The sequence below is a fragment of the Sipha flava genome, unplaced genomic scaffold (genome assembly GCF_003268045.1).
Source record: "Sipha flava isolate LNK unplaced genomic scaffold, YSA_version1 50_pilon_pilon, whole genome shotgun sequence".
Classification (NCBI taxonomy): Eukaryota; Metazoa; Arthropoda; class Insecta; order Hemiptera; family Aphididae; genus Sipha; species Sipha flava.
In genome coordinates, this window is record NW_020273428.1 from 41,592 (window position 1) to 57,552 (window position 15,961).

General features: G+C 30.7%; 1 protein-coding gene across 1 annotated transcript; it reads left to right on the forward strand.

Annotated features, from left to right (window-relative positions):
• Positions 1–1,311: 1,311 nt before the first annotated feature.
• LOC112690532 (peptidyl-prolyl cis-trans isomerase C, mitochondrial-like) lies at positions 1,312–8,042 on the forward strand. Its single transcript, XM_025564566.1, has 7 exons — positions 1,312–1,380; positions 1,649–1,810; positions 3,866–3,997; positions 4,080–4,258; positions 5,000–5,289; positions 7,756–7,892; positions 7,959–8,042. Exons 1-7 carry the CDS (start codon positions 1,312–1,314, stop codon positions 8,040–8,042), a joined length of 1,053 nt encoding a protein of 350 aa, XP_025420351.1.
• Positions 8,043–15,961: the final 7,919 nt, after the last annotated feature.

The window sequence follows — 15,961 nt, forward strand, 5'->3', positions numbered from 1 at the left end:
GACCGGTATCAGCGATGATCGTTTTGTTCTCGTTCGTCTTAGAAGGGACCGTGTCGTTGCTCAAATCGGTTTACCGGACGTACAAGGAGATGAATCGGATCGCGGACGGACCCGGTGACGGTCGTGATGATGGCTTTCCCGCGAACGATCTGCAGACGGTTCATCCGAAATAATCGACGACGACGACGATGCCGTCGCAAAATGGTTCACAAATTATAATTAGGCGGTCTTAATTGCCCGATTTCAAAATGAGAAAAATTGAATTTTTTTTTTTAAATATTACATCCTGTCGAGTTCAGACGTATAACTGGACATTTATAAATATTTTTATAACTCAAGTTATAGCTATTTTAATGAGACATTTTTCAATATATCTGATATTTTATTTTAATTTAGGGCATAAATTGTTTATTTTTTTTTGCCACGTCCAAACTAGAAAAAAAAAAAAAAAAAAAATGTATTTTTCAAATAGTGTTATTCGTGCTCTTCAAATAGAAATAATAATACGAAATATTTTTATTTTTTTTTCAATGCACGAAAAATGTTTGATATTTTTGATTACGCTCATAGGCGTAATTAAGGGGGTGCAATAGGGTTTTAGCACCCCTGAGTTCAAATGTAGCACTCCTGTTTTTTCAGATCTATATAATCTAGTTATTACACTTAAATACCATTTTATTTTATTTTCAGCAATTTCAGTACAAATATTTGAGCTCTAGTTGTGCCCATGATTACGGTGGTAAAAAAGTATTGAAAACAGTAGATATTTTATTTCATTGCATTTATTTTTTAAAAATAGAAAAACAAAAAAAAAAATTTGAGAATTATTTATGCAAAGGAATATTATATCATAAAGAGAAAATATTTAAAATTATAAGTGACAAGCTTGAGCTTGTCGTTTCTTACACAAAAGTTCGATAGGTGATCGAATCGAAAATAAGCACACACGCGTTTCCTGATCAATGGAAAGAAGCCTCTCCCGTTTTTTGTTTTTGGTGTATTTTTAATGCCGAAAAGCCCAACACTAATAAGTGTACACTGTACGGTTTTAACCCAAATGGTATCTTAATGCGTAGCCAAAGTTGTTGTTGTCAAGTGCACAGTGTGCCGCAAAAACTTGAGATCCATATTAGTGTGCCGTGAACAAAAACAGGATTGAGAACCATTGATCTAACGCCTACTCGACTAGTTGTTTATTATAGTTACGCTCCGGGAACATATTTTCATACAACAGTTAACACATAACGCCAAAGCAGCACCTGATCAGAACACACTTTGATTCGACGAAAAACCGAGTTCGTAACACTTGAAATGCAAAGCAAACTCGCAGACAGAACGACGAAGGCCGAGTTGATGATGTATCGGACGCACAAGGACAACGTACGTCCCCGATGATCGTTGCCAGTGGCGGATCCACGTTAATCCAAATCGGGAAATATATGTATTAAAAATCAATAATTTTCATTATCAAGAGAAAATATTTTTCAAACCCCTTCCCCAAAGACAATCCTAGATCCGCCACCGATCGTTGCATACCATAATAGATAATTATTATCGACGTGCGCCTCCTTCATCGGACGACTCGATGAAATGTGATTGAACTAAAACAATACGCCCCAGCATTACCATTTGGATTGTGTTATTACAGTTGAGAAACATTCAACCAAAAGTGGACAGCAAAGCGCCTCCGTTGAACCCGTTATTGATGTACAATACCGGCGTCATGAAAATCAACGCGGCCAGACAGTCGGAAATAGACGATCAGAATTTGAAACTGATACAAAACATAAACGTTATCTATCGCACACAGGTGAACACTAAATTATAATAATGGTGGGTCGTTACCGATGTATTCGGTACAACAGGGGCGGATACAGAGTTGGGGAACTGTGGGTCAAGTCATTTCAAGAGGCCATTTATTAGGAATGAAACTGAATTAGAAATGAATACCTTGTAAAAAAAAAAAAAAAACAATATGCTCATAAAAGTGTATAAGTATATTTGTAATACATTTTAGAATTAGTGACACCACCGATAATGATTTATTTACGATTAATAAATATAATCTAATTTTATCAGCGCAACAAACGTAGGGAATAAAATATGATTTACTTAACTTTCTACTAAAACGATATAATTTAAAATATAAATTATGAATTGAAAAATTTTAAATTTTGAATATACATGGCATTCATTTTTCTAGTAACTCCGATGGACCAACTGTCTAAGAATTCAAATCAAGGTCTAAAAAGAGAAAAAAAATTTCCAAGAGGCCAATTTTGTCAACAAATATTAACTGTGGGTCAGCTGACCCCCTGAACCCCCCCCCTAGATCCGCCTCTGCGGTACAGTGTAACGCGATTACGTAGACGGAACGAATAGGAACACGAGTACGTTAATCGTTCCACGGTCGTTCTGTTGGTACATTCGGTACGAATATTCAAACTACGAAATGGTCACCATCAGGCGATACTGATACCGACATCGAGTACCGAAAGCACCGACGGAACAAACTTGGAACGATTCATGTGCTAGAATTGGTTTGTTACCGCTGCATTCGGTACAATGTAACAATTTGTATAGCATACAAACCAGGGACGCCCGGACGGGGGGGGGCAGTGGGGGCCATTGCCCCCCCTGAGATTTTCGCGTCACTTACAAAATTGGAAGTTATTTTACATAAAGCTGATCTTGGGTATTCAGTGACTATTCGACAATCCTTGTATCTAACAAGTATCTAACATTTTTTTAATCAACAAATGATGATTCAATTAATTTATTTGCTTCAAACAAAAGGAGATTGTCATTACTTTTTGAATAAAATAATAAAATATGATGCGAATTTAATCAAATAAAGTTGTTTTTTGTTTAAACTTTATTATATTTTTTCTTATAAATATTAAAACTAATAACTAATAATGTAATTTTATATAAGCTTAAATGAGTTTTGATTTTTAAAAAATTATTAATGATAGTAATACAAAATATGAGTAGATGAAATATGTAGCAGTAAATCTTCCTATAAGTATTTAGGTACTTACAATTTTTTTGCCCCCCCCCCCTGAGCTACATTTCTGTGGGCGTCCCTGATACAAACCGATTACTACAACACGGCGGGGATTTGCTTACGCTCTAGACTGCGACGAAACGACGTGTTGTGAATCGGTAGACAAATATCAATAACCCTCGAAACATTCTTATTAGAAATTTGACGAAGTTATCGTTCCTCTTGTGGAATCGTTCCAATCGATTCAGTTTTACACAAAAAAGTACCGATTGGAACGATTCCACAAAACAAAACGATAATTCCCATCACTAAATTATAATATATACCCTTACCGGTCGGCGAAAATCGAACTTTTTAAGAACATGATTGTTTTACGAACTGTTAAATTAAAATTTGTTATCAAAAAAAAAAAAAAACCAGTTGATTTTCAACACATTGAACTGGGACGTGAACGAGTGCACGTTCCAAACAGCCATGACCAACCGATCGAATTATTTTTCATATGAAATGAACAATTTTATTTCATCGAGTGCCAAAATACATTTCGAGTAAAAACTAAATGGCCTAAACAATTTTCCTCTTCAAATTGGATAACATTTTAATCATTATCTATTTTGTTCTATTATCAAAAATATTCGTATTTCAATGTTTAAAAAAAAAGTAGGTATATAAACAATGCCGATTTAACATATTAATTAGTACAGTAAATTAATTTAGCACATGATTTTAGTGTGTTGAGGAAAATGGAAAATACCTTTTTTTTTTCTAAGAGACAACTAGACGAATAAGATCACTGCAGATTTTTACTGTGCGTGCGCGCGCGAGCGCATTAATAACACATTCGAGTATTTGATTTAGGGGAAAACCGATTGTTATAAACCGAAAGCAATAGACCTTTGGAAGTCGACGGGTGTGGAAGAATCCATTGCGATAAAGAACAAGAAAATTTTCAAGGAGAACAATTTATTATTATCTAAAATCCGTCACGCGGTAAGTACGTGCGAGTGTAAAAGTGCATACATAATAATTCAACGATTATGCGATTTCGTAAAAACTATCGGTACGCGTATAGAAGCCCAAGCTCGAATCGCGCGCAGCGATAAGGAAACATCAAAAGAATCACTACAAAAATTTAATATTCAGTAGTGTACATGAGGAATATTTAAAAGAGAGAATCAAATCGCGTAACAATTACGATCCGTTAATCGTCAACGCAAGATTACCGAAAAACGTGAGGATAAAAAAATCCAAGTAAGTGCCATTCTTGTGTATGTGTTATGATTAGAGCTCGGATGTTAATGAACAAAATTTCATAAAAATATGTATTATAAAATGTCAAAATATGCAATTATGTGTCATAAAATGTATTAAATATACCTGTTTTTTCAACAAATATATGCAAAAAAATAGTTAATATTAATTCAAAAAATGTATATACTATTTTTAATGCGTATTTAAAATTACTTAATTACAAAAAACACAGCTAATAAATATGAAAAAAAATTAGTTTTCGATGTATTAAAGTTGAATTTTACATACGTTAAGCACTTTAAGTATCAGGATTACACTGCACAACAGTAATTTTGCTGATATTTTCAAACTTGAAGGACCTTTGACGATTCGACAATTAGTTTTTGTAGACTGAAAATGACACAATTAACGGTAGGTAATGATAATTTACAATAATATGGACAATTTTTAATACTATACGTATAATTTATAAAATGTATGCGACTCAATCTAGAAACAATCGATAAATGCAAAATAAGTTTGCATATTCGCAGTCGAGATTTCATAATTCTGGTTGCCCGAAAAAAAAGCGCAGAGTCATGAAAACATCCGAGCTCCGGTATAGATTTTATTCTCATCTCACACGGTACAGCTATTTATTTATGTGCCCTCGTGAGCGGGCATCATCAGGACACTTTCGCCTTATCCAACCGCTCCCATCCACCCATCCCTCCGAATAATTGCGACCGGTTCGCGCGACAGTTGTTTTCTAGACGTCGTGGACTCGACGGCCGACCGCCGGCTGGGACGTCTGACGATCGAGTTGTACGACGGCGTGGTGCCCGTTACCGCCGATAACTTCTCGGCCCTGTGCCGGCTTCGCGGCCCCGGCGGTTACGGCGGCACGCGGTTCTTCCACATCGTGCCCGGCGTGTTTTGCCTGGGCGGCGACGTGCAGTACTCCGTCGGGATCGGCGGCCAGTCCGCGGCCGTCCACGACGGGCGACGTTGTTTCGCCGACGAGAACCACCTGCTCAGCCACAATGCGCCCGGTACGTACGGAAACCGATGACACGTCGTGTACACATTTAATCAATGGCGTAGATATAATTTTTTTCTGGGGGGGGAGGGGTTGTTTAAGGGTCAATTCATAATATTCTTATAGCATATCTTAATACGAGGTCCTGTACAATAATATTACATTTAAAATGGTATTATTATTATGTCCCGTATGACTGTATCACTTTGACTGCCACATGTCCGCCGGCGACCCAAGTGATGTCTTTTATTGAGAAGCTATTTGGGCCGCCCGCTACCAAATTTAATATCAACATCAAATGCATATAATTCCTCAAGGCTTGGAGATAATAGTAATTAGATTGAACCATGGCGTACAACTTTTTTTTTTCTTATCTCATTCTGGCGCTTATGTCTTCCAATGGTTGCGATTGGTTTCGTGAACAAGTAATAGAAAACGATCTTGGCTTCTTGTCCGTCCACCGACGATAAGTCACGAGCACACGGGTCGCCTGTACGATATCCTGTTACGTTCAGTCCGATCCAGCCCGTCGTTAGATGATGATTTTCGCCTTGATGTGAAACCATTTGCACTGCCACTCTCTGTCAGAGACATTACCAAAATTATGATACGCTGTGATCGTATTCGCAATGGAGCTAATACGATAAAACAGCAAAAGACACGTAATACATTAATAATTTTCTTCCGTTGTCGATATCTATCTAATTATGCCGCTTCGATTTCTATAAACCCTTTAAATGCCACCCTAGATAAACGTACGTTTGGCTTGTACCCTAGTGATGGGCCTGGGTTCGATGGACGAAGAAAAATACTCAAACGTAGAAAATAAACCAATTCGAGGGAAATAATATTGATAACTTTTTAAAATACAATGTTGAGTAAAGTCGATAACATTGCAAATAATCATTCTGAACGTTTTTAGATTTTAATTTGTAGTTGAAACAATGTTTCCCATGGAACAAATTCAAAACCTGAGCTTAACCGTACATCCGAACGATGGAGAAAACATTTTCTAAATTTATTAATAACGTTTATACAGTGGCAGTTTTAGAGGAGAGGTCCAGGAGGTCTGGCCCCCAAGTCTCAAGTTTAAACTGTAATATATTATTCTCTCGGGACGCTCGGGCTTAAAATTTTAAGTCAGTGGCGGATCCACGGTAGGGGGAGTTTAACCCCCCCCCCCATACATCCGGAAAAATATGTATTAAAAATCAATAATTTTTATTATCAAAGGAAAATATTTTTCAAAATCCCCCCAAAAGAAAACCTTGGATCCACCACTGTGTTACGATATGTTTATTTTCGTTTACACAAGAACTACATTTTAAGTAGTAGATTATTAATAGGTCGAACATTTTTGTGTCTTGATATATTGTAAGATAATGTCAAAGGACCTGCCCCGAAAAAATTGTAAAAACTGCCCTTGACAATATTGTCATTGCTCTGAACGTGATAAAACTGCAGTCGCAGTGCACCGCGTGAATACTGCTGTTTGAAATCTTTGCGTCTAATTGATTTTCGCAAACGATTACGACCCGTGTAATAATGTAATAATAAATAGGGCGCGGATTTTTATGTAATTACATAATTTTATTAAATATGAATTTCTTAATTCCCATTAAAAATAAGCACGTTTCATAACATCTTGAATAATATGAGACCTTTTTTATTTTACATATTTTGATGTAAATACATATTTTTAAATATTTTGTAAATATTTCACATTTTTATACCATTTTAATACAGTTTTTATTTAATTTACAATTATTATAATGGAACTAAATGAAAGAAGATATTTCAAATCTTGATTTAGACACTACAATCGTTATTACTTCTGATATTATGTAAAATAATAACTAGCAAAATAATTTAGCATATATATCCACAGTTTTTTTTTCATGGTTAAAAAAAAAAAAATTAGAAACATTAAATCTAATAATAATTCAGAGGCTTGCGATATTGGAAAATGCAGAAATTTAAATTAAGTTCAAGGAGAATCCGGAGTTATAATAAAAATTAATTGAACTACGTACTAGGTAATACGTTGGTCTACAGAAAATTAAAACTATTAGATATAATCTTATTAATAAAAATGAAAATATGTCAAATTATATTGAAGTAACACCATCCGACATATGTGGTATGAAATATGCTCCATTAACCTCGGTCGACGTTGAATGCACCGCTACGAAATAACTTTGAAATCTAAACGCCTTACATAAAAATTTGAAAATCTTTAAATGCACGTCGTATCCAATTTTTTCGAAAAAGACAACATGATGATTAAATGAATAATTATTAATTAACAATTAAAAATTAATGTAAAATAACGATTTTTTTGTAAAATATTTTACGTTTTTTAATACATATTTTAGCAAAAATAAGAACATAAATATTTACATATTTTGACTTTTTTAATACATAAAAATCCGAGCCCTAATGATAAACTATTAAACCGATGTTCTGTTGTCGCGTACAGGTGTACTGTCCATGTACAATTTCGATAGGAACGAAAACACTTCACAGTTCCTAATTACGTTCAGACCGTTGACGACGATGGACGGGAGATACGTCGTTTTCGGCAGAGTTGTTTGCGGGTTTGACACTTTGGAACTGGTATGTATCCGTTTCACGTCATGTACCTAATTGATGTTTCCGTTTACGATCTATGTATGTGCACAGATCGAGAACTTGGGATTGCCTTCCGGTAAACCAAAACACAAGATAATTATTGGCGACTGCGGAAAAATTGAAGCGCATGAATGAAATTTTAATAAATTACCATATATTCATTGGCTTGGTTAAAAATTGTTTTTTTTTTCTAAATTACATGTATGATAAATGTATATACTGACGGGTCAATAGTTGAATTTTTTTTTATTAAAAATTGTTTTTTTTTTTCTATACTGATAGTCATTAGTCGATATTATTATCAGGGCTGCGCAAGTTAACGATTTTTTTTAACTCGTTAAATTATTTTAAAATAATCAAATACAACAAAATAAAGTATATTAATAAGTTAAGTTAAAAGTTACTTATATTTTTTTCGTTAACTCGTTAAGTTAAAAGTTAACTTTGAAAAAAAAGTAACTTAACTTAGTTTAAAATTAAAATTTTCTAATTTGCAAAAATAAAAAATTGCACACATAGTATTAGTTTTTTTTACGTTCAAGAAAATTACTGAGAAAATGTATAATGATACATAAAAGTATTAACTATCAAAAAACCAAAAATCGAAAATAATAAACTTTCACAGAAATATAATAAGCTAATAAAGTAATAAACTAATAACAATATATTATAAATTCTAACGAGATGTGAAAAAAACATATGCTGGTTGAATAATAAAATTAAATTGAAAATTATACTACAGTTGTTTTGTGATTAATCCCTCATCGACAATTGCTTTCATGGTATTTACTATTTTCACAGAATATTCTTAGAATTTTCATGGGTTTATAGGGTTTATATAACAATGTTATAAAAATATAATGATAAAATATAACCCATATAATGACTATTAAAGTTATTTTTCATATTATTTTTGTCTACAGGAGATTTATATTAAAATAGTAAATTATAAATATATTAAAAACCTCATTTAATAAATTGCATTATTCTTTAAACTAAAATTAACTTAATTTAGCTACTTTTAAATTAAATTAATTTAAAGTTAACACGTTAATTTCAAAAAAAAAAGTGACGAGTTAAATAAATTAATTTTAACTTTTAACTCGTTAATGCCCAGCCTTGATTATTAACATAACTATCATTAGCTCAATCAACTTTTCATTTCAATTTTGAAAAAATGCATTTTGTGAATTAATAGTTCGAGTGCATGTATTTACAAATTATAAAAAGTATGTGCTGTATACATTATTTTATGTTGTATATAAATTATTATCAGGTACGGATTGGTTGGGGTACTGGGATGCTACAGTATCCCTTGCCCTAAAATATATTTGCCCCTATCAGTATAAATGTGCCTTAATTACTCCATCTAAAATTAATGTGAATTTTGAAGACTAATACCTACCTATTACAGTTCTCTGATAAAGTTGTAGGTAGATCTATTATTTATATAATAACTATAACAACCACAAAGAATACATTTAAAGTAGGCAACTAGTAAGGAAATAAGTTAATCAGTTTGAGTCCTTTATTTATGTATGTTAAATTAAATTTATTAAATTATTATCAACACATTCTTCATAAGCGGCACTTGGCCATAATATTGTGAGTGGCAAAAATTTATCACGATTTACTGACCCATTTAAATGGATAAGTTTTTCCTCTTAATTTCTGGGGGGGGGGGGAAACTGCCCTTTCAAGAGTCTAGATCCACAAAAATAGTATTATTAACTGCTACTGCTTAATTATGTACCAAAATATGAACGTGGTTAAAATCATTTATCTCTGAAATCACAGAATTGAACAATATTATTTTTCTACGTCCAACACGAAATTAATGTAATGATCAGTAAAATAGTAAAAAACGTCCCGAATAATACATAATTTACAAATCGTTATTTTAAAAAAGTCATAGAATGTATTATATTTATTAATATTATAGTTATTGTAGTTAAGTGAGAGTGAGCATACAAATGTACTACTGAGATTCATGTGAGTATTGCTCTTAGATAGCTGGTACCTATACATTTGTATTTTTATTTAGTCATGTATCTACTACCTTTATACATCGCAATGGCTAAAATCAAATGTATGGTATTTTTACCAAATATAATACTTGAATGTTTAATAACAGACTATCAATTTATTTTCACCATACAACTGTCGAACATTGTAATCTAATATTATACAATTTTGTTTGAATGTTTTTAGTAATTTGTTAAGTTCCTATTTACGTTTTTAACGTATTTTCAATATTTTATTAAAAAAAAAGAAAATATTTTATAAATAACCTAAATGTTTTTAATTTGCCCTAAATTTTTTTTATTATTTGCCCTTAAAATTATTTAGCATCCCGTGCCCTTTTTTACCAGTCCGCGCCTGATTATTATACATAGTAAATACACATATAATTTGGTGTGTAATGGTGTTGTGATTTTATCAGGTCAAAAGGGATTGGAGTACAATCATGTTGTAAATTTTTTATGCAATCGTGGTGTAATTAGTTAGATTAAAAAAGGAAAAATTGCACAATCGTGTTGCACCGTGTCCCGGACGCATTTTATCAAAGTGTACATGGTCTCGGCACTAGGTACAAAATAAATCATTTTCATTGGACCGCTCAAAATTTTATATTTTACCGCGCTTTTCGTCACCGATATTTTAATAACAAAATTATTATCAATAATAAAATTATACATAGACAAATAAATAATATTCAATATATTTTTAATATACATTGGCATACGTATTTTGAATTATTACCACAAACGTTTACAACTAACTACGTCTTACTACATAGACGATCTGCATAGTCTTTTACACTTGCCTTTGACCGTCAGTACTAAAAGACAATAAGAATGCGTATGAACCCGTGAATGAAAACTGAGCTTATATCTAATGTAGTGTGTGTGTATGTGCGAGTATGTGTATACGCAGGCCCGTTTTTAAAATGTTGGTGCTCCTGGACATATAATATATGCCCCCCCCCAAAAAAAAAAAAAAAAAAAATAATAATAATATAACATTTATTATTTCGTCCATTTCGTCCATTTTTTTAATATTAAAATATAACTTATAAATGAAAATCGCTTAATAATTTTTTTGATTAACAAATTAAACAAATTATAACATAATAAAACATACAATTTCCTTATTTTTATTTTTTTTTTCATTAGGTGTATAATTTTTAAAATTAATTTTGCTAAAATATTTTGCCGCCCCTGAGACTTGACGCCCCCGGGCATGTGCCTAACCGTGCCCCCAGTCTTGTAAAGTATTCGAATAAATGTATTCGAATAAAAGTATTTGAATACTTTTTTTGTATTCGAATACTATTTTAAATACTTTTCATAAAAAGTATTCAAATACGTATTCTGAACACATTTTTTGTATTTTTTATTCACTATAAAAATACTTTTATCTGAACTTATAAAATTGTTTCAAATTTGGGGCAATACTGCGATTTTTAAATTTTAAATCGTAGATTTTATACAGTATATAATAAATTATGAGCAATAGTTTTTCTCTTCAGTTATTTCAGTGGAAATATAAATGAATAATGAATATGATTATTTTTAAATTATGTAGGTATATAAAAGATTATTTTGGAATTATGGTGTACTGTAGTCTGTATGTATTTACTTAATATAATTTGTGGTGTATTTTAATATTTTATTAATAAAAATATTAAAATCAAGGGGAATTTAAATGAAAACATGGATTTTTTAATACAATTGGTATTCACAATTCAATAATAACTATATTTGAATATTTGGTATATTAAATATTAACTGATATAAAATATGTAATATTTAGTATTTATTTGTTCATTTACTTTATGCATTATGTAGTAAAATTTGTCATCAAACATTAACTTCCAAACTATTTCAAAATTAACATAAATTGGCAAAAAAAAATATTTTAAAAGTATTCGAATACTTTAAGTACTTGAATATATTTTTAACTATTCGAATATATATTCTGAATAGGTACATTTTTTTTAAATTATCCGAATACGTATTCTGAATACATTTTCATCCATTTATTCGAATACTTATTCTGAATACATTATAAAAGTATTCTTTACAAGACTGCGTGTCCCCTCTAAATATGGGCCTGTGTATACGTTTGTGTGTAATATCTTATTGTTATATTTTATTCTATTCAATATTTGTAACTTATTATTATCCTTAATGGCTAACAATTTTTATAATTATTTTATTATACATTAAATTTCAAAAAAGATAAGATTGCTTAGGCGTATATCATTACTCATCATTATATTAATAATTATGTACCTATCATAAATCGTACAAGCATAACTTTTGGATACAATGGTATGATTATTATTGATTAGTATGAACAATGAACAGGTATTTATGTACAACTTATTTCTAAATTTTACTAAAATGTATTTAAATCCAAAAAATAATAATACAAACAAATAATAATCTTGGTACCTATATCCTATAAGTTGTACAAATATAAATACGTATTTATTGTGTAAAATGACTAAGCACAGCTATAATGTAATATCATTGAATATTATTTATTTTTCTATGTATAATTTTAATATTGATAATAATTTTGTTATCAAAATATTGACGACAAAAAGCGCGGTAAAATATAAAATTTTGAATGGCCCAATGAAAATGATTTATTTTGTATCTAGTGACGAAACCATATGCACTTTGGTTATATGCGTCCCGGACATCGTTTTTATGCTTAAAATATTGGAATACATTTAAAAAAAAAATTAGCAACTATCATGTTTAGTTATCAATTAATATACGAAGGATAAAAATTAAATTGAATTTATGTGTATTACAATACACCAATAAATTTAGTATATTTTAACAGTAATAAATTTGGCATTTTCTGCCGAGATATTAATCGCTAAACATACAATTTTTGGTTTTAAATATTAAAAATATACTAGTATAGTACTATGTAGTAAGTGGTTGAGTGAATGTAAAAGGGTGCAATTTTTTTATTAACAATATTGAGTCTGTTCTACGTGTTCTGGTGCATATAAATACATAATAGATTATAGTAATTTTGATTCTCAACGTTTTGTTCTTAAGTATTAGTCAAGGGCTTGGATTGTATGAATTCGAACTTCCATTTTGCCAAATTTACATAACATTTTACTGAATCATCGATTTCGTAGTCATCCAATTCTCCGTGCATGTTTAGTCTCATTGATTTAAAGGACAAATATGATACTGAAAAAAAAAATCAAAAATAACATATATATTTATATGTATTATAAACCAGTAGCTGCCGAGATCAATAATTGTCGCGAACACTTAAAATTTAATTACTAATAAGATAACACACTTCTAATATGTTTGAACGACATTTGTATGTACACAAGTGCATTTCAATATTTTATTTCTTACCAAATTCATTATCCATGATGGCATTGATTTTCATAATAGGTATACTGTCATTTCTCGAACGCGCAACCTGAAATATAAATGCATAAATACAAATATCTAGTGGTCAAAGTAGCTCAAAATAAGCGGAGTGCGTAGTTAAGGGGGGTTGGAGGAAATTGTCTACCCTGTTCATAGCTAACAAATATGTTCATTTTTAACGAAATTTTAAATTGAAATATATGACTCAATATTTAAATTGCTTAAAATTTTTTGTTTGTATAATACTGATAAGAAAAATATATTAGTAATTAAAATATAATTATATTTATTATATTATTAGTTATCATTGTTATATAAATGTACATGTAAATTTGAATCACAAAACTGAATTTTAATACATATAATTATATTTTAATAATTAATATATTTTTTTTAACAGTTTTATTCAAACAAAAAGTTCTAAGCAGTTTAAATATTGAGTCATATATGAGTCATATATTTTTACATAAATTGTTTTATTTATCATACCGTTCAGGGGCCTTGTTAGTTTGTTCAATTTACCACTATACGTAGCTGTTAAATGATTTAAATATTAAACATCATTAAGATACTTAATATATATTAATTTTTCAAACGGTTTTTTGTATTTTAATATGTTAAAAATATTTGATTTGAATTTTTATGGCATCTTAAAATTTTCTAAATTCCAATGTGGCTCTCAAAAAATATTAATTGATAACACTTGATGTATTGTACACCTAGTAAAATATTTGATGAGATTGAAGATGAATAATTTTCAATCTCGAGTTTATACTGTATTTATATATGGACTGGTGTTTCGTTTGTATATAAATGCAGTAGAAACTTGTTTTCAGAATGTCGTACAGCTAGTATATGTTCGTAAAAAAAGTATCTAATAATTTATTTATACATTTTTTTTCCATCACACATTTAAAAATAATCCTACCAAAATCAGTTGCTCACTTTATTTCAAACGGTTTATCAGATACTTGTTTGTATGTATATTTAACTGCACGGAATATTCTTCTGGAAACACATACATCGAATAATCTTAAATCTCCATCAATTCTTCATATGTGTGTATATTGTAATATATTATACTCGTATATATTATGAAATACAAAATTATTTGTTCAAGCATAAACGCAGTGGAAACCAATTTCCAAAAAAATACTGTACAGTTAAATATTCAAAAACATGTATAAAATAAAACGACAACTATATTGTTTCGGGTTTTCCCGTGTCCTTAACATAAAATGGTTATTTTGTTGTTCAATTATTTGAAATTTAATTTGTAAGATTTGTCACTTGGCATGAAAAACCTCATATGTAAAAAACCCCAGTTTTTCAGAACAAATGTTTTGGTAGTTTATAAAATAATTATGCTATTTAAAATTAAAAAAAATTAACTGAATTTTAGTATATGATCAGAAATTAAAATTGACCATTATTATTAAACATTATTTTATTCGAAAGTGATATTAAATATTTTGTTAAGATTTTTGAACAAATGAGGTTTTGTCAATGATGTTTTATCTAGGAACATCGTAATATTTTCTAATACTACAAGTAATACCGATCGTCGTTCATGACTAGTACCTACTTAGGTACCTAGACAAATTAAATCAAATGAAATCTGTACACCCGATCATTTTGCCACGAGTATTGTCATCCGAATATTATGTTAGGTAATTTTTATATTCTTACTAGCATTTAGAATACAGAATTATTTTTTTGAATTTTAACCCAACCCTCCACAAATAAATAACATTTTTTATGCTATCTGTGGGTAATATTCTGGTAAAATACAACCACGTAGACGAAATGGAACCTCTGTCAGAGTTTTGTTTATTTGCAGACACTAAAGCGTCAGTTTGTTATTATCAACACATGGCACAGTAATTTGCAGTAGAATTGTATGTTACGGACGATGTTATTGTGGTTCGGTATCTGCTGATATGAAAACACATTTTGAAAACTAATGAGAATAAGTTAAACAGACTCGTAGTCTGATAAGCGCACGTGATTCTACGCAAAACCAGTTCATATTACGATAAAAAAACGTCAAAAAGTTAAATTATTCGCTGGTATAATCTCCCTTTGTTTATATATATATATATGATTTAAACGCCGTTCATTCATTCACTGATCAGCGTACAGCCAAAACTACCATTCCGATTCAATTGAAATGTTGAGAAAGTAAAAGCATTATTTATGTACGAGTGTACTAAGAAATTATATTTCGAAAATTGCATTTTTAAAGGTCGAAACAGTTTTCGGCTCCGGGCTAGATGTACAATTTTTTCATTTTTTGATCACCTAGGAGATATTTAATTTTGTTATGACCAAATGTGGCGGTAGAGGTAATTTACGCGATATCATTAGAATAAGTGATAATGTGCGTTCTTCACGATCTCGGAGGTTATTTTTTTTTTTTTTACATAAAAACAGTATATGTTATAATAAAAAAATAGGAAAATATTTCCCGGACGCGAGACCGTGTCGTGGTCGTTATCACAACAATCACGGCGTCCCCATCGACGTCCGCGAAGACGCGACCGAACCGGTCTGGCCGCCGTCGGCATCTCGCGTACGACCGTTGCGCGATAAACAACGGCCGGTCTGTCCGAGTTTTTTCATTATTATCATTGT